This window comes from Clytia hemisphaerica, unplaced genomic scaffold, assembly GCF_902728285.1.
Source record: "Clytia hemisphaerica strain Z4C2 unplaced genomic scaffold, Clytia hemisphaerica genome assembly, whole genome shotgun sequence".
Lineage (NCBI taxonomy): Eukaryota > Metazoa > Cnidaria > Hydrozoa > Leptothecata > Clytiidae > Clytia > Clytia hemisphaerica.
In genome coordinates, this window is record NW_027103813.1 from 92,081 (window position 1) to 110,680 (window position 18,600).

General features: G+C 35.4%; 2 protein-coding genes across 2 annotated transcripts; one reads left to right on the forward strand and one right to left on the reverse strand.

Moving 5' to 3' along the window:
* Positions 1-1,414: 1,414 nt before the first annotated feature.
* LOC136806634 (uncharacterized) lies at positions 1,415-2,899 on the reverse strand. The gene is made up of 2 exons (XM_067063221.1): positions 2,533-2,899; positions 1,415-2,358 (listed from the first exon to the last, which is right to left on the reverse strand). The coding sequence occupies exons 1-2, from the start codon at positions 2,771-2,773 to the stop codon at positions 1,547-1,549; spliced, it is 1,053 nt and encodes a 350-aa protein (XP_066919322.1). The 5' UTR covers positions 2,774-2,899; the 3' UTR covers positions 1,415-1,546.
* Positions 2,900-6,590: 3,691 nt separating this feature from the next.
* LOC136806638 (uncharacterized) lies at positions 6,591-8,248 on the forward strand. Its single transcript, XM_067063225.1, has 2 exons — positions 6,591-7,068; positions 7,334-8,248. The coding sequence occupies exons 1-2, from the start codon at positions 6,721-6,723 to the stop codon at positions 8,246-8,248; spliced, it is 1,263 nt and encodes a 420-aa protein (XP_066919326.1). The 5' UTR covers positions 6,591-6,720.
* Positions 8,249-18,600: the final 10,352 nt, after the last annotated feature.

Below are 18,600 nucleotides of genomic sequence, written 5' to 3' on the forward strand. Positions count from 1 at the left end.
TCAACAAAGTCCACATTTTCATGAAGTGCGCATGTCTCGATCTTAGATACTCTATTTCATTCTCCTATTTTTAACATGACGTCAATCTAAAAAAGATATTTTACCATATTTGAATAGGCTACGGGCTACCAAGCAACTTCAAGCTAAAATGGGGACGGCTACCAAAGGGCTCCCCAAGGGCTACTCTCAAAGTAGCCATATTTGTAAAAAACAATGAAAAATTACAAAGTGTCCAGTGCAAATGTGTGCGCATGCGTTACTTAAAAAAGTCTGCCTCGTTGTGATGAATTTACCTCATTTTCATTTTGTTGTTACTTAAATAGTGTCTTACAGTTAGTCTGTCACCTTTCTTTTAATCTGGTGTTCAGTAAGCACAGAACATGCCAAAACGCAAGATTGACGATGTTATATATCTTGACTCCGCTGATTCCAGCGGAGTCGAAACAGAATACGAGACAACCGTATACAAAATTGATGGCATGCCTTGCCTAAAGAGGAAACGGCTATACAAAGTGCGGTACCAGCGAATTTTGCCACAGTGGCTTGTCACGGAAGAACATGAAGCAAAAGAGGAATTGAAGGAGGTAAAGAAAAAGGAAGAAGCAAAAGAGGAATTGAAGGAAGTAAAGAAAAACGAAGAAGCAAAACAGAAATAAACATTTAAAGCTCTTGGCAATTTTAGAATGATTTTAATTTTTATTCAGAATAATTTTTTTTATATCGTTATCTATATGTCGTGCAAATACTACTGAAATATAAGTGAAATATCCTACTGAAAGCTCAAAAACCTTTGTCTTTTATTCTTGAATGCAACAACTTAGAAACCCAAAATCTTTCTTATTTGAATAGGCAACGGAATTGCTTTTGTAGCCAAATAGCCAGTTGATTTAAAGTAGTACTATGTTTTTTAATGACGTCACTGAAAATGTGATAGAAAATCGGACAAAAATAGTCATGTGAAGCTTTATTTCGTTATTTGGAAATTCCTATCTCTGTCCAATACCCTATTGAATTGTCAACAATATCATTCAAAATGGCTGGAACTACCATAAATCTATTGGCTACTGGGTTATCAAAGCAAGTTAAAAGGAAAATTGGCAGGCTATTTATTTTCTACTAGTGGTCTACATTCGAAATAGTTTATCGATCAAAAGAATTAAAAATGACAAAGTTTTACTTCTTATTGAGTGCGCATGTCAAAAAATTACAATTTTATTATGTCCTTTTCTATTTTCAGTTACGTCATTCATAGAAATAACTTTCTTATTCTTCCAAAAATCATTTGGCTACTTGGCTATCATGTAAATTGTAGACTAAAATCGACAGACTTTCTATTTGCTACCAGTGGTCTGCAGTTAGAGTAGTCCTTTTGAGGAAATAAATTCAAAATTTCAAAATTTGAAATGAATGGGAATGTATTACTACTATACAAGTAGAGAATTGCATAGCAGAACAATATAATTATCTTAAATGACACTGGCCTATACAAATTTCCATCAAATATTTAATTAACCGTTTAAATAACACTTTAAAATTCATAGTCAATTTACATTTTCAAAAGCTTTATAAATTTTGCTGAATCTGCTCGTACCCTCAACGAGTCTCTTGTCCTTGAGGGGTGAAATTCAAATGTTTTGTCTTTTATAATGGCTGCCCAATTCTTCTCACCATGTTTTTGTATCCCTTTTAAAAGCTCCCCATCTTCCTCTTGTGAAAATTTGATATTTCTAGATTTTCTTGTCTCTTTAATGGCAATTTCCTTTTTCACCTCTACACTTTCAGTTATTCTTCTTTTGTCGTAACTCTTAGCGTTTTGAGGACGTTTTGGTGTAGAGGATACAGTTGACCTTACGACTTCCATTTGTACTTCTCTTGACTCGTTTAGATTTTGATTTGAGATAGGTGAAGTCGAACACATTGATTGTACACGTTGCATGATGTTGTTCACTTCAGTGCATTGAGCCTCGATATTACTTGGTTCGAATGCGTCATCGTCTGAATCTACTATCATTGGAATCAGATTGTTTGTTGAGGTTGAAGAAGAAGATGAACTAGCAACTGCGTCTTGACTTGGTCGTGATTCAATTGTATTTCTTGACAGGGCAGCTAAATCTCTGAGCACGCCTGAACATGCTTCTTGGTGATCCTTTCGTGTAGTACCAAGCATTTTCTCCATGCATTGACGACCTTGTGTGGCGACTATTCTCGATTGTTTCTTTTTGTAGTGAACCTTTGCAACATCAGAGCTATGTTTTTGATCCTCTGATATTATCTCCTGTTCGGATCGAGATAATCTATCCGCACTTGCTGTTTCAACTATTTGTCGATATCTTGTTGGATGGATATACTTTCCTATGGCTTGATGTACAATTAAAGTCATTGCAGTTGTCAAAGATTGATATTGATTCCCTGTTGTCGATACTAACAGATAGTCACAACTTGGTTTCATAAGAGGTCTAACAAAGTCTGTGTATGTGTCCAAGACAGTAAATACTTCTTCAGTTAAGATGAGAGTATCAAAAAGATATTTACCTGTCGTTTTGAACTCCCTCTGGTCAATGAAACCATCAGCCTGCTTTGCTTTTTCGATCATTGTTAGAGTCAAGTATTGAAATGTCATTGGTCTACTGCACTTCACACGTAAAAATAAAAAGGTTGTGATGAAACGAGTACAGAATGTAAGCTCTTGTTTATTGGGTAATGGTTGTTGTACTTTGCACTTGTTAACGATTTCTTTGAATTTGAAGATATGATAAGGAATGACTCCCTCCATTTCTTCTAAAGTGGCCCAGCTGTCTCGACCAATGAGAGTTTCTAGGTCAAAGTTTCTCGTGCCGTCAAGGCGTTTCTTCTTTCTCAGATTTTCCTTTGCTCTCCTCAAATAAACTTCTGTGATTGTAAAACACCTCAATTTATTATCATTGATTCCAAATGATTTTCTATAATCCATTAAATCAGAAATAGCTTTAACATAATTAAGTGCCCCTGAAGAAGATAGTTTCCATTGTTCGTCTAAAACAGTCAAAAATGTCAATATTATTGTTGTAGACCCTAAACAACAATCAATCAGTTCATAAGTTAAGGGTGTTTGAGATTCGTTATCCCCAGTACTGCTCATCAAAAACTTCAAAGCTCGTTTAGCGACTTGTTTAGCTTCTCTGTCATTTTTACCTCCACCGCAGGTAGTGGTCAACCACCTATAAAACGATTTTCCGATCCCTTCATCGATTGAATAGTAAGGTTTGGAACTTGTAGAGGCTTTCTTTTGGATAATAGGCTGGTTAAGTTCGACTTCTTCCCTTTTAATTTCTGGCTGGTCATCAAAATAGTAATACCAAGGGTGCTTGTTATCTATGTGTTTTCTTAAACCTCTTTTGCTTTCAAAGTCCGAATGTAAGCACAATTTAGCTGGACATGTAAATTTACCTTTATCATTTTCATTGAACGATAACTTTCGTTTTCCATTGGCTGATCCATTGACAGAATGCCAGTCGACGAAGAGTACCCTCCGGCGGGCCATGTTGGCCTTCCTTATGATCAGTGAGTGTTTAAACTGTGTCATTTATACTGTTTGAAAACAGTAAACATATCCTCAACAGGGGGTTCTATTGTCATAAATGTCATATATTTCTTTGTTTTCTTAGGGAAAATTGATAGTTGATTGGATTGTTACTTGCAAGGGGGTTTCGTATTTTGATGAACGAGTCAAATCTTATCGTCAATTGTCCATGGCTCGTGTGTATTGTTCATATTATGTTCTTTTTCTTGAGATGTAATTATCAGTTGACTAAATATTCCCATGGGAATTGTTTATTTGTTATTCTGTTTTGAGATGTTCATCGTTCAAATTTACTCAAATATATAATATGAAAATATTTACGATCTGAAGGTAATGATAATATATTTAATGTCTTATAATATCATCATATCATTTACTACAAATAATATGATTTAAATATTATAATGATTTACTCATTTTATTATAACATGCAATCATATCATATTATTTTATATTATATATGATATTTATGATAGGATTTGAATAAGATGATAATGTATTCATTGTTTTATATGTTATCAGAAACTTATAATAATAATATGGTCAAAATATTATGATTGTTTTATCATAACCTATTAAAATAAAAATATAGTATAATATTTATGATAGTTTTGAATAATATGATAATATAATCATAATATTATATTTATATCTATCATATTATCATGAATATATCATAATATGGTTAATAAGGTATCTATACTATACTACCATATTATAATATATCATAAATGTGATGACCTTCTTTGGCCATTTGACAGGTACAGATATTTTTCTTATCAATTATGAGAAAGTGAACAATAATCAGCACTATTATATCAAAGATTAATTGTTCCCTTGAAAACTGATTTTACTGTTCTTAGTGATAAGATTTTTTTCGTTTGTTTGAATAATTAAATGAGCATCTATATTGTTCCCATATCAAAAGGGAATAGAATATTCTTCCAATGAATGTAACAAATTATTCTACGCGGTATATTTAAATTGTTCCTTCATATAAAGGAACAAATAATTTCCCGCAGTATATCGAAATTGTTCCGTTAAATGAAGGAATAAATAATTCCCCGCGGTATATTAAATTTGTTCCATTATATCAAAGAACAAATAATTCCCTGCAGTTTATTAAAATTGTTCTTTCATATAATGGAACATCTTTGAGTCCACAAGAAAAGAACAAAATAGGGTCATTGTTGTGACCCGATTTGTTCTATTCAAACAAAACAATTTATTCTCTGCAAAGAGAACAAAAGGGAATAAAATGGAATTCTCAAGAGTAGAGTTTCTTATATTGTTCCATAAGGAACAAAAAAGAGACTTAATTGGTGTTCCTTCACTGTACATCGCAGCGCGACATTAAATGTATCAATTTGGGAATTGTTCTCTATAGAAAAATCCCTAGAAACCGAAAAAAGAATAGCACCATTGTTAGTAATCCTTTCAAAAGTGATAAAAATCCTTTGTTATAACAATTGCTAGTTGTTACATAACTTGGGTTTTTGTCTGACGAGATGGTATAAAATCAACTACATTAAGGTAAATGCAAAACATTCGAATTTTAAATCGAATGTTTTTTTTTTACTTTCGAATGTTTTCTACGTGTTTAAAAAACTAAGTTCAACTTTTTTGATTCATAATCCTTCAAACGTTATTTTGTAAACTCGTACAAACTTGTGGTAAAATAGAGTGTCAATATGGGTCGACCAAAGTCAAGCAAATCCAAATCCGAAATGAATAAGGAGTATTTGAAGCGCTATCGCGAAAAGAATGCAGAAAAATATAAGAAAGGAGACAACGAACGAAAAAAACTTAAATTGCGTCACATGAAGTACATAGAGCCTGGAAAGTACAAGGAACATCTGGCAAAGGACAGACACAGGAAAAAAGAATATTGGGAGAAGAAAAAACGTGATGAACAAGCGCGTGAACAAGAGGAAGCACAGCAGCAGAATGATGAAGCTTCCTCATCTTCTAGCACTCCTCCTGCTTTTCGTACCAAGCAATCACTGCAAAGAAGTGTCAAAAAAGTCGAGAGGCTTTTACCGAAAAGCCCTCGCAAAAAATCAGAAGTCATCAGAGGTCTCGCGAGCAAATACATGCGCATCCAGTTCTGCAAGAAAAGGGGACGGAAAGAAAAGGTCCTTAGTGACGAACAACTTAAGTACCTTGACGATTTTTTTGAAAGACCGGATATAACGTACACCAACCCTGGTCGGAAAGACCACGTCTATCTTGGCAAAGTAAACGGTGAGAAATTGTTTGCTCAAAAACGGTATCTACTTTGGACATTGAGAGAGGTCTTGGAGATTTTAAACGATGAAAAAAACCAACTGAAGTTCACCTTCAGCATGGAGGTATAAAGGAACAGGAGAAGTATGCTATTGTAACCAAGCTCGCCCTACGATTAAAAAAATTACGATGTATGCATGCTCATAATCTCATATTACGTGCATTTTTAATGAGCTCTTTTATTCATAGGTGAAATCTTATTGGCTCATTTAAGCTTTAGAAATTAGATGAGACGAGATTCATTGTTTCTGACATTAGTGTAAGAAAATATTTTGACTAAAAAAAGGCCTGTAAACTTGGCAATCCTTCATCAAATGATAAGATTTTTTAATCAATGTCTTCTTTAAATTGAACTCTATTGCTTGATACTTTCCTCCAAAATTCTCCAGCGACTTTATATCTACAAATTGAGTCTGAAATCGTATGTGCTTATAAAGAAATTTTCATTTTCTGGCTTGAGAAAATATCTTTTCAAAACAAAATTGAACGGATAACAAAATGGAACATAAACTTGTTTCATGGACAAAGTTTTATCCAAATTTTCGTATATTAAGATGCTAGAATCTTCAATACTGATAATTAGAATGTTCAGAACAAACTTGAGTTCTACTAAATTGTCTTATTTCATCGGGCGAGCTTAGAATTTCTTTTGATACATTTTATAAAGGAAATCAAAAGACTTCAACTCCTGTTTTTCTTTATACCTCTATGCCTTCAGACAGATGTATAAGTACATAAAAACGAAAAAACAAATTATCTTTCAAGGTGATATTCCAGATACCTCCTGCCTTTGTGAGGTATGTGAGAATACCTGCCTCATTGCTAAAGCTTTGCTACGTATCAAAAAAGGTCATCCAACCGATCCCCACAGCATTATGGAAAAGTACTGTTGTGATGCGTCTGACATGACCTGTATTAACAGTACATGCGGAGAATGCAACGGAATCAAAATCCTGAATGGTTGGAATGAAAACGAGAAAAGCGATGAAAGCGAAGAAAGTGACGACAGCGAAGAAAATGACGACAGCGAAGAAAGTGAAAATGAAGAAGCTACATCTAAGAAAGGTGGTTCCAAACCAACATTCGTATACAAAGCGTGGGTCAGAGAAAACCATAAAATAAAGAAAACAACTGTGACAAAGGAGACTCGTGATGAGCTGTTTAAAGACTGGGAAACGTCTCTAGCTACTCTAAAGAAACACATTCATCGCAAGCGAGAACAGGTAATTCTATTATGTTACTATAGTCATTTTATGCATTCGATATACATCTTGTGTCAAGTGCTTGTTTAAATCAATTAATCTCAATAGTACCAAAACAATCATTAGTTAAATATACGTATTCTTTGTAATTAAAGGCTAAAAGCAAGAGATTTTCATTAACAGGTCAGAACCTGTTCCCAGTGAAGTAGTAAAGACAATACTGTCAAAGGCTTGCTCGCAAAAATTACTTAAGATGTTGTATCAAATATTAAAATATTATTTTTAGCATGCTGCATACGTGGCCATGAAGGAGAATATAGAACCTGGAACGGCCATCATCCACGTTGATTACAGTGAGAGTTATCGTAATAAGCAACAAGATGAAATCCAGAGTGCCTATTTTGGACAGTCGTCTTTTAGCATTTTTACTGCATGCGCGTATTACAAGGCAGATAATTCAGACGATCCTTTGGTGAAACGATCATTGACAATCGTTAGTGAAAGCAGCGACCATTCAAGAGTCGCCTCGATGTCGTGCGTCAAGATGGTTATTGAGGAAATTGAGAAATCGATAGCTCTTACAAAGGTGATTGCATGGAGTGATGGCATGGGGGCACAATTTCGTTCCCGCTTTGTCTTCAAAATCCTTTCTGAATATAGGCCGGATTTAGATTTAGAATGGCATTTCAATGAAGCACATCACGGGAAAGGGCCAATGGACGGAATCGGAGGTACCATTAAAAACGTCGTGTACCGTAAAGTCAAAACAAATAAGGTGATTGTAAATTCTGCAAAGGAATTCCAAGAAGCAGCCAGTAAATTTGTTCCTTCGATAACATCACTTTTCCAAACAGAAGAAATGCTAATCAAAGAGCCAGAAAATATTGAAGCCGCACCGAAAATCCCTGACACGCTCAAAATTCACAAGTGGCACAGGAAAATCCTACAAAATGGAGCTTGTAAGATCAGTTTTTATTTTTTATCCAATGATCATCTCCCATATACAGAACAAATTTACGAAAAGTCGAAGCAACAAGACAAAAATTTGAAATGTCATCATGAGGAAAGGGAGTTTGAGTCGTTGGCATTATTGAAGAATACATGTGCCAAGTGTTTAGGTCTTTACAGCTACGAAGAGGAGAGTGAAGACTGGCTCAAATGTCCCTCCTGTATTCAGTGGTTCCATGAATCATGTTTTTGAAAGTTTAATTTATTATGACTTCATTTATGATGGCTTAAAGCCTAGAAAAATAACTATTTATTAATCTGTCGGATGGACTTCCCCAAATCTCTTCATGCATTTTTCGAACTCCATGGAACACCTTTGATTAAAGAAATATCTTTAAAGCATCCTAAAAGTATTAATTTTTGTTATAACAACAAAAAGTCTGACTAGTTTTTATGAAGAGGGTTGAGTATGGTGAAATGTGTGCACAACTTTTTCGAGGTTAATCTGTCGGATGGACAAATATTTTCATATCACGATTATCAAAAATACAATCAATTCACATCAAAATAGTTTTAATTAAGATATGAAAAAGCTCATAGTTATGATGATCTAGAACCATAAACGACTTACTGTAAAGAATCTTGAAATTTCTGAAAATGTTTGTCCATCCGACATTTCCTTCCGACAGATTTATTCCATTTCACATTTCATAGAAATTTTTCGATTAATATTTTCTTAAAGTAATTTTTCCTTTTTATTTTCAAAGATAAGTCATCAAGCAAATTAAAAAACTTGACGTGATGATGTTTTTGCATCCAAATTCGATAGAAGAATAAATTTACTGTCGAAAATAAAAAAACTAATATTTATCGAATCCTTCCGACAGAAAAAGTATTTGATAAATTAAAAAATTTACATAGCTCGAATTTCTGTTCTGTTTGCCTGAATCAAATCTTGCCTTAGGTACATTTCTTTAAGCAATAGTCAGAAGGGCTTGAGGATATACAATTTTTATTAAATAAGCCTTAAACTATCGAAAGTCCATCCGACAGAAAAACGAATTTCGTAATAGGCCCTAATAGTAGAACCAATTGATATTCCATTAATTGACTTCGTGCCTTGAATGCCAGATTATAAAGATAAAGATAATTAATTAAGTCACGGAGGTGGAATATACTTTCTCTGTTTAAAAGAATATCATTTTTTTACGAAATTTACCATTTACATCTGACCCAAAATGGCTCAAAGATTATTAAAGGCTTAAATGATTTAATTACGCTGAAAAATATTTCCAATAAAAGTTGTGACAGACCATGAGTATCTTTCAGCTATACTATTTAGAAATAGTACCACCCGAGGCTCATTTTGAATAATTTTATTTTGTTATCTGTGTTCTTTTACCTTAGACACTAGAAGGTTTGTTAGACTCGTGGTCTCAGCTCCCGTTAGGTGCTTGGCATCCGAAAGTCTAAAATCCCGAAATTCCGTTGATATTTGCTTCTAATACCGGTCCCGTTATAATAAAAACCACAAATAGACGGTAAACTTGTAACAGTTTTGTATAAGCATAGTGTGATACATATATCTTTCTAGTTGTAACAACGATGAATGATTGTAATAGCTGAAGCAGGGCAGGACCACTAGGAGAGTTTGTAACAAGACACACGCTTTTTTATAAGAAGAACTTCTATAAGAATATCAGGCTGAGATTTCAGAGTTAGAACAATAGGCCTATTGTTTAGAACAATAACACATACAGAATAATGCTCACCCTCAGCCAAAGTACACTATTCTTATAAAAAAAGCGTGTATTTAGATGTGATTGATAGTGTAGTGAAGTGGTAGTGTTCAAACCAAAATGACCAATTAGTGAATAAATGACTGATTAGTGAAAAATGTTTAATTATTGAGAAAAAAAAACTAATTATCTAACAAAAAAAAGCAACGGAACAAAAACAAGTTGAGGACCAAACCTGTGACCACCAAGAAGCCACGGCACGAACGTGCGAATAAAAAAATGAGTACGAAACGAAAGCACAGCTGAGAGGATCATGAAGCCTGGGCACCAACGTGTATATGCAAATGAAAAAATAAAGGCCAGGAAATGAACTGAACAGACCCAAAATGAAAACAAGGCAAAGATACAATGAAAACGGAAAAGGACTAAATAAGCCAGAGAGCCTGATAAAAACAAACGTGCGTGAGTGCCAATGAAAGTCCAATGAAATGAATAAAATAAATGAAAATTTAAGTTTTGAATAAATATTTTTGTAAATTTTATGAATTTATAAATGTCAAATAAATAAATACCCTGAGTATTAGAGGACGGGTTTTCAAAGAACATATCAACCTCTGACAAAATTCTAGCGAGTATGTGTCAATGTAATCACTGTAGAAAGAATCAAAGATAAAAAGCAAATACTACCATATTAATGTACAGGATGTCCCGAAAAAAAGTATCGAGTTTGAACATGCCATTGAGCAGTAGAAAGGTTTGAGAACGTACTCCATCGTACAGGCTTATTATAAAAGTTAGTTTTATAAACGTATTAATCAATAGCCCTTTCTACTATTCCCTTGTTGCACAAATGTACGTCAATAAAAATCAAATCGTTAATTAATAGTAGAGAAAAATGCGGTGATTTTAACTAATCAAAGTGTATTTATTTACATTTTCGGATAACATTATGCGAGAGGCGGAGGGCGTTTTTAGAGTTTTTTCGTGTTCGGCAATTTGGGCGTAGTTTGGGTAGGCGTTTTAGGGTTCCCCATTTTATCAATTTTGAAGCGTAGCTTAAAGATGGTAGATTTTTGCATTCCTCTTCACACGTCGTTCAAAGCTTCCAGAGTCACTTGCAACTTTACTAGTAACAATACTTCCAAGTTTTTAGCGTTTAACGTGTTAGTATTTTTGTATGTTTAAGTATTGTGTCTAGAGTTTTTTATATTTTAATACATTAAAAAAAAAGAATTCCCTTTGTCATTTTGATAGAACGTTTTATGTGCTAAGCAGAGTTTGACAGATTCAAAGGTGTTCTATCTCTTCTATAACTAGAACTAACTAACTCTAACGAACAATCTGGCGATCTTCCACGTTCGTCTATCAAGAGGACATGAAGCTAGGGCCGATGTTAATGGCAACGGTATCAAAGAGCACTTTTTGATGTGAAGGTTTGTAACATTTTAGCCCAAGCTACCGTTTGAAATCCATTGGCACTACATTCGCTTCCCTAGAACAGCAGAAAAAGAGAGCGTATAACGAACGTATTTTACAAATTGAAAGAGGGACTTTCTCTCCGCTGGTATTTGGTGCCACAGGAGGTGTAGCCCGAGAATGCTCGATTTTTATTAGCTTGCTGAAAAAATATCAACAAAGCAAAAATGCCAAACGAGTGAGATTGTAAACGGTATTCGACGCAAGATTTCTTTCGTTCTGATTCGTTCAGTAGTAGCCTGTCTGAGAGGTGAACGTTCGAATCGTTCGTTTACCCCAGAGCAGGTTGCATTGAAGGATCCGAAATTGACGGAGGTCTTGACGCCGATGCATGTTTGAGTGACGTGCGAAGAGCGGCGTTTGATAATATAGTATTTAGGTTTTTACATGGTTTTTCAGTTTCTCATCTTCATGGTTTTTTCAGGTATTTTGCATTTATTTTTTTCGTTGATTGTCTATTTGCTCTTAAGTATTTATTACACCATTTATTCACCCAGTATTTATTTCCGAATCGTACATTATTTAAGTATTGTTAATTTAAGACATTCTTATTGCCACCGGAGGATAATTTTGCGCGCGTTTTTCAGTATTTTAGTTCTGCTTATCTCTCTATTGTTTTATCATCATCAAACAGACTTTTCCGGAGTTATTTTGATCTGATTACTCATTTTGAAATGTCAGTTTGTCTTTTTCTTATCCCTGAAGAGTTAAATGATTCTAAGGAAATTCCTTTTTCTGGGAAATTCACTTTTTATACCACAAGTAGTTATTAAGCGCTCTTCATAGGTTAAAAATATTACTCCACTCAAAGTATTCGTACAGTTATGTTGCTAAACGTGTACATTAGTAAAATAACATATGAAGAGCAGTATCTTCAGATATATACGCTTTTTATAGGAAAAACCAGTAAGTCGTATGATTCTGGCTGGGCTGCTCTTAAATTTATATGAGTTTTTCAGCCTTAAGTGTCTATATTAATTAAAATGGAAACATATACTTCTCAGTAATTTCTGAAATCTGAGGTCCAGATTCTTCTTAATTTGTTCTTAGGTTTTGGCCAAATTTCAGCCTCGTATTCTTATGAAATTGCTCTTATAAAAAACGTGTAAGACAAGGCACGGATGTCACTCTAAGTAGACTGTAAATCACTCCCTTGACACATTTGTTAGCATTTGAAAGAATTTTGTCTCAGATGAGAGGTCACTCTTAACAAAAATTACTGTAGGGCTAAGATCATTCCTTTGAACGCAAATTCAACTCTATGTGTTCGTTTTCCTGCGGTGGCACCTTAATGAAAGTTATGGCTAGTTTAGTATCTATATAACTAGAGTGACTTCTCATCTGAGAAAAAATTATTCAGTCTTCAAATGCTAACAAGAGAGTGATTTACAGTTATAGTTTCAAAAGTAAAGCCCATTTTGTTTACATCCGTGCATCCGTGTTTACATCCTTACACGCTTTTTTATTGAAATTTGGCCGAAACCTACCCTCTCAGTTTTTAGGGTTTTATATGAGACCTTTTCGATGCTAATTTGAAGAAAGACCTTATCAGTCTGAATTCAAACCTTTTAGGTTTAGTTTTGAGACCTTAGCCGGTCTAGTTTTTACTAAGATGTTAGTGTATCATGAAAGGTCTGAATTGAAACTCTTGTGTGGCCGACTGAGACCTTGCAAGGTTTCCATTCAAGCAAGGTCTTGTTCTATACACCAAAAAGGTCTCCTTTGTATTTTCGAAATAAGACCTTCATGGTCTGTTCTTGGAAACGGTCTTATTTAACACTTCTAAAGGTCTCATTCACTCGTTTGAAACAAGACCTTCTTAGGTCTGCCTGATACAAGCTTTTTCAATAGACACGCGATAGTGAACATCCGATAGACAAGATAAAAGGGCTTTTATGGAGACCTCTAAAGGTCTCGATTTCGCGTGCTGTAAAAGGTCGCCAAAAAGGTCTCCTTCAAGACTTCTAAAGGCTCACTGGTTTGAAACAAGAGCTTTTTAGGTCTGCCAGATACAAGCCTTTTCAATAGACACGATAGTGAACATCCAATAGGTCTAGATTTCGCGCGCTTTAATAAATAGGGAGTCTCCGAAACCACGACGAGAACGGCAACGGCGACGTGGTAGTGGTTTCGCCGTCATCGTTGTCGTCGGCAACTTTTTACATTCCGATTTTCTCTTTTTTCTCACGCCACGCAAACTATAATCCATTTCTCGAAATAACAAAACAATCTATTTGTAGCAATATCTTTTAATGAAATTCCATGATTTTGACGGGAAAAATTAAAACATTCGATTTTTTTCTTTTCAAAACAGAGAAAAAAACATTTGATCATTTTCTTCTTCAAAAGAGAAAAAAAAATATTCGATTTATTTTCTTCCTTTCAAAACAGAGGAAATAACATTCGATAATTTTCCGGCTAGTTCGAAACACGGGTCACGGGTTACGGAGCACGGGTTACGGGCCAGCTCTGATCAAAGTAATTCAAACAGAAAATGTTTTAAAAACGCTAAAAATTATCGAAAAATCAATTTGAAGGTGTTTTATCCACGTATGACTATTTAAAACGTCAAAATCTAACCACGTGCTTTCCACGTGCTTTCGAAGTTTGCGTCGTGTACAACGCAGACCAGAAAACACCGCAACATTTTACATACATATAACAAGCTTATATTATCAATAATACAACTTTTAGTGCTATATGCATGCATGTTATGTGTTATACGTAAGTAATACACATATTACAATTCTCATCACCTAAAAACCGAGCGTTCTCAAGAAAATGATAGTACGGCTATTGTTAAATCATATCTCATTATATCCCCTCCATCACCTTGAGTATGAATATAATTTTAATGGATAATAACGTAAAAATTATGGTGATTTATAAATGTGTCAATATTTTCCACCTACCATTATGAATTTTTAATAAAAATGACGTAATTATACTCATATCTCTAAAACCACTATCTTGCAGCATTTAATCGTTTTAAAACATGTCAATCTATATCCAGTCACATGATTAGCATCCTATTGAGTATGAAAAAACATTTTGCTGTAAATTGGTTCAGAGGCCTTATATTTCATGATTCATGATCGAAAGGAGACAAAGTTATTAGTCTGCTACCGGCACTTCATTCAATTACAGGATGCGATTCAGTGAGTTCATTTGCGGACATTGGTAAAAAAAACGCATCGGAGAAATTAACGAAGAATATCGATCAATTTGAAAGCCTTAGCTCACTTGGAAGCTCCCCAGAATTGGATGTCGAAGGGGATTTCATCGAAACTGTCTTTAAAAATTTGTTTGTAACTTGTACAAAAGTGATTATCCTTCAGGTGCACTCTGGTTTAGATAGTTTTCTCGGAAAGGTCAAGTTGGAGAAAAGCTCCCCCCTAGCCTGGACGCGCTTTTACTCCATCTTCGTCGAACATCGTATCAATGCTACATTTGGAAATCAGCCTGTGAACGTATGCTTTCACTACCTTCCCCGGTTGGTAATGGATGGTCAGAGGACACTGATGGATTTCTCCAACCGGAGTTAATAATTTTCGATTCTGCCCCAACTAGTGTTCAATCTTAAGTCATATGGGGTTTCTGGCTCCCTCCTTCTTTTAATCCAAAATTTTCTATTTGAAATGTCACAGAGGGTAGTTCTTGATGGTCAATCCTCTGAATGGACCCCAATTTCAGCAGGTGTCCCTCAGGGTTCCATTCTGGGACCCCTCTTTTTCCTGGTATATATTAACGATCTCCCCGAAGATATAATTTCCTTGATCAAAATATTTGCTGATGACTCTTCTTTATTTTCCTTGATTCTTGATCAAAGAACTGAACAGTGACTTGCAGAAGATAATTAAGTGGGCTCATCAATGGAAGATGTCCTTCAACCCTGATCCTTCTAAATAGGCCGTTGAAGTCTACTTTACAAGGAGGGTAAACCTAGATCCTCCAGTAATTACATTCAACAATTTACCCATTTCGGTTCAAGATCATCAAAAACATCTTGGTCTCATACTTGATCAAAAGTTAGCCTTTGCTCGTCATCTTGATGAACAATCGAGGTATTCAACCGGCTTCACGAATTCCTCCCCAGGGACTCACTTCTCACTATTTACAAAGCCCATGTAAGACCACATCTTGATTATGGAGATGTAGTATACGATCGTCCCGGTAATTCCACTTTCTCTGAAAAAATCGAATCAATTCTATACAATGCCTGTCTTGCGATAACTGGATGTTACAGAGTGACATCTATAGAGAAAAAAATTATCTTGAGCAAGGTCTTGAAAGTCTAGCGGACAGGCGACAGCCGCAGACTTATCCTTATCTATAAGATAATTATTAATGGCTTTGCGCCTACTTATTTTTCTAATATCTTTCCTCAGAGGGGGGAGGAGGTTGATGAAGATGAAGATGAGGATGCTGGTGGAAGACGTGTTGGGGTTTCGTAGACGGAACTGTTCGTAGGATATCAAGACCTGGGAGGAACCAGAGAGTGTTGTGTAATGGACACAAGACAGTCCATGCCATTAAATTTCAGTCAGTAGCAGCACCCAATGGAATGGTCGCTAACCTCTACGGTCCAGTAGAGGGAAAACTCCACGACGCCACTATGTTGGCAAGATCTGGGTTATTAAACCAACTAGTTCAATTTTCAAGGCCACCTGACCGATCTATTTTATGCATATATGGTGATCCAGCTTACCCTCTACGACCTCAGCTTATGGCTCCTTGCAAAGGGGTACGTCTCACTGCACGACAAAAAGCATGGAATAAAAGCATGAGTAAAGTGAGAGTTGCTGTTGAATGGGTTTTTGGTGATATCGTAAATTATTTTAAGTTTCTTGATTTCCACAAAAACTTGAAAATTCAGCTAAATGCTGTTGGAAAGCTCTACATAGTAGCAGTATTGCTTCAAAATGCTCGATGTTGTTTGTATGGTTCAACGACATCCCAAACGTTCGAATGTGACCCACCGTCTATTGAAAATTATTTTCATAAAGATTAAGAAACGTTGTATTTCTTCTCAATACTTAAAGTTTCTTGTTTACGCACTCATCAGTTGATTAGAAACAACTATCAAATTCTACGTTTATTTAAAAAAAATTCAATACAGCGTCTTCATATAAAAAGTTGACGTCAATCATTAGAATCGAAGTTTTTAAGTAAAGCTGGGAGCAAACCATCAAACATGGTTCTTCAAACATTTGAACTTTCTTGTTGAATGGTTTGCGCGGCACTTTCCAACATTGTTTCAAACATTTATTTTGTTGCATTACAACGGCTTCTTTCTTTTGTTTATTTTTCAAATCACGCGTTCGAAATCATATTCAATGTTCGATTAGCAATGTAATGTCTTCCTTCTAGGGAAACCCCGAGTTGAATGTTTGAACAAATTATGAACTTGTTCAAACATTGTTTCAAACATATTTTTTGATCTTTTTGTTGAAAAGATACGATTTTTGACTCCGCAAACCGTCAAACATCAATTTCAAACATGAAACGTCACGATGTTTGAAGAACAATGTTTGACGGTTTGCTCCCAGCTTAAGTGTTTGTTTATGTGCCGGCATTTTGAGATAAACTTAGATCTAGAGTTCAGTAAATTGTCTTTACGCAAAGAGATTTCAAATTTTTCGTTCAAAAAAAGATCACATTTCAGGCTACTTCTGTTGAACGGTTTGCACTTTCTTTCAATTCGCCACGTAACTTTAGGGTTCGTCTGGTTACGAGAATGCCGCCAAAGTTCGTTCGAGAGCTCGGTTTAATTTTCGTATTTGGCGTGGTTGAACGATTTCTTGTGGTTAAAATATTGCTTTTTAAGGTTGTTTCTGCGAGACCGATGTAAGTTTTTGGTGTTAATTCTCGTCGTCTGTTGTCAGTATGGCTTCGTAAACAGTGTTTTTAGCTAAGCAGTTACCGTTCATGGGGCATTGATTTTTGACGATGCAGTTGCATGTTTTGGTTGGTTGTACGATGTCTTTCTTTTTTAGTAATGCTTTGTTTTGCCCATCGATTATGGCTTTCATGTTGGTCGTGCAGCTATAGCTGAGTTTGACTGTATTTCGATTGAACAGCTTGTGGTATTTATGATGACGAGGAAAGTGTTTGTCGATCAATTTCAGGAACTTTCGTGCGATATTCGTTTCGAGCGATTTGTTGAAGGTAGGGTTAAATAACCGTTTTTCAATCGTTTTTGGCAGTTGTCATATGATATTTGGTGGGTGGTTTGATCAGGTGTCGATGTACTGTAAGTTGTTATCTGGTTTATAGTAAGGTCGGAATGTGTACCATCGTTTAAATTGAACGTAACATCAAGATAATCGACAACCTTTTTATTGCATTCGATCACAATGTCTAAATCGAAGTCTTTGAAAGTTTTTGTTATTTTCTTTTTGATTCTTTCGGATTTTGAACCTTTTTTGCCGGTATCGAAAACGCCTAATCCATCGTCACGGTAGAGGCCAATATCGTTTTTATCATGTTGTAGGTTGAGTTTGTGCTGTAGGAATGTCCCAACAAGCTCGCACACTTCTGTGCCGTCATACGCACCCAGTTACATAAAACAGCTGACCTCCCCTCTAACCCATGGTCCGTCGTTGCTGAATAGCAGAGACTGTTGCGCATGGTTGATGATTTTGATGTCTCGTTCGAAATTTTGGTTTTCTGTTTAGCGAATGATATGGCTTTTTTTTAAGATTCTCAGTAATACTCGGATTTTATTATTGATTAAACGATTTAGCTTCATGTTTGTAATTTTCTTTCAACGATTGTTGTCTGAATTCCTCAGCTTGTTTTAGTTCCTGTTCGGTCTTTTCTTTGGATGCATTTTACTCATCAACTTGTAGAAGGTTCCGGTCATTGAAAAGCTCAATGATTTAAGCCATTCCCGTTTGGTTTTCTGTTTCTGGAGGGACTTCGACACCAGATGCTTTTTCCAAATCAGCCATATGTTGATTGTGTTTCTTTTCAAGGGTTTTATAGCGGTCCCTCAAAGCCCGATCATCTACCTTGAAATACAAATTTTCAATTTGCGAAAAACTTGATGCAATTGATTTTCAGACATTCCCTCTTTCCGGGGTGCCCTTATTACTGAGTTTATGTATCGGAGGATATCGAGGGCGACGGTAGTGAAATCGATACAAAACAAAGTCGATAGTTGATGTACGGCTCTATATCGCCTTTGCTCACCTAAACAGACGACGGTATCTTGGTGTTTTTACCGTCGTCGAGGAAAGTGGACGGCGATTTCGGCCCCATGTCAGCTTTGCTTTATACCGTTCCCCTAGATTTATCTCGAATACATAAACTCGCTATTGTAACGCCAAGGCTCGAACAGCAACATCTCTTTGATGAAGTAGCCATCATGTTCCTCTGTCCATTTCAT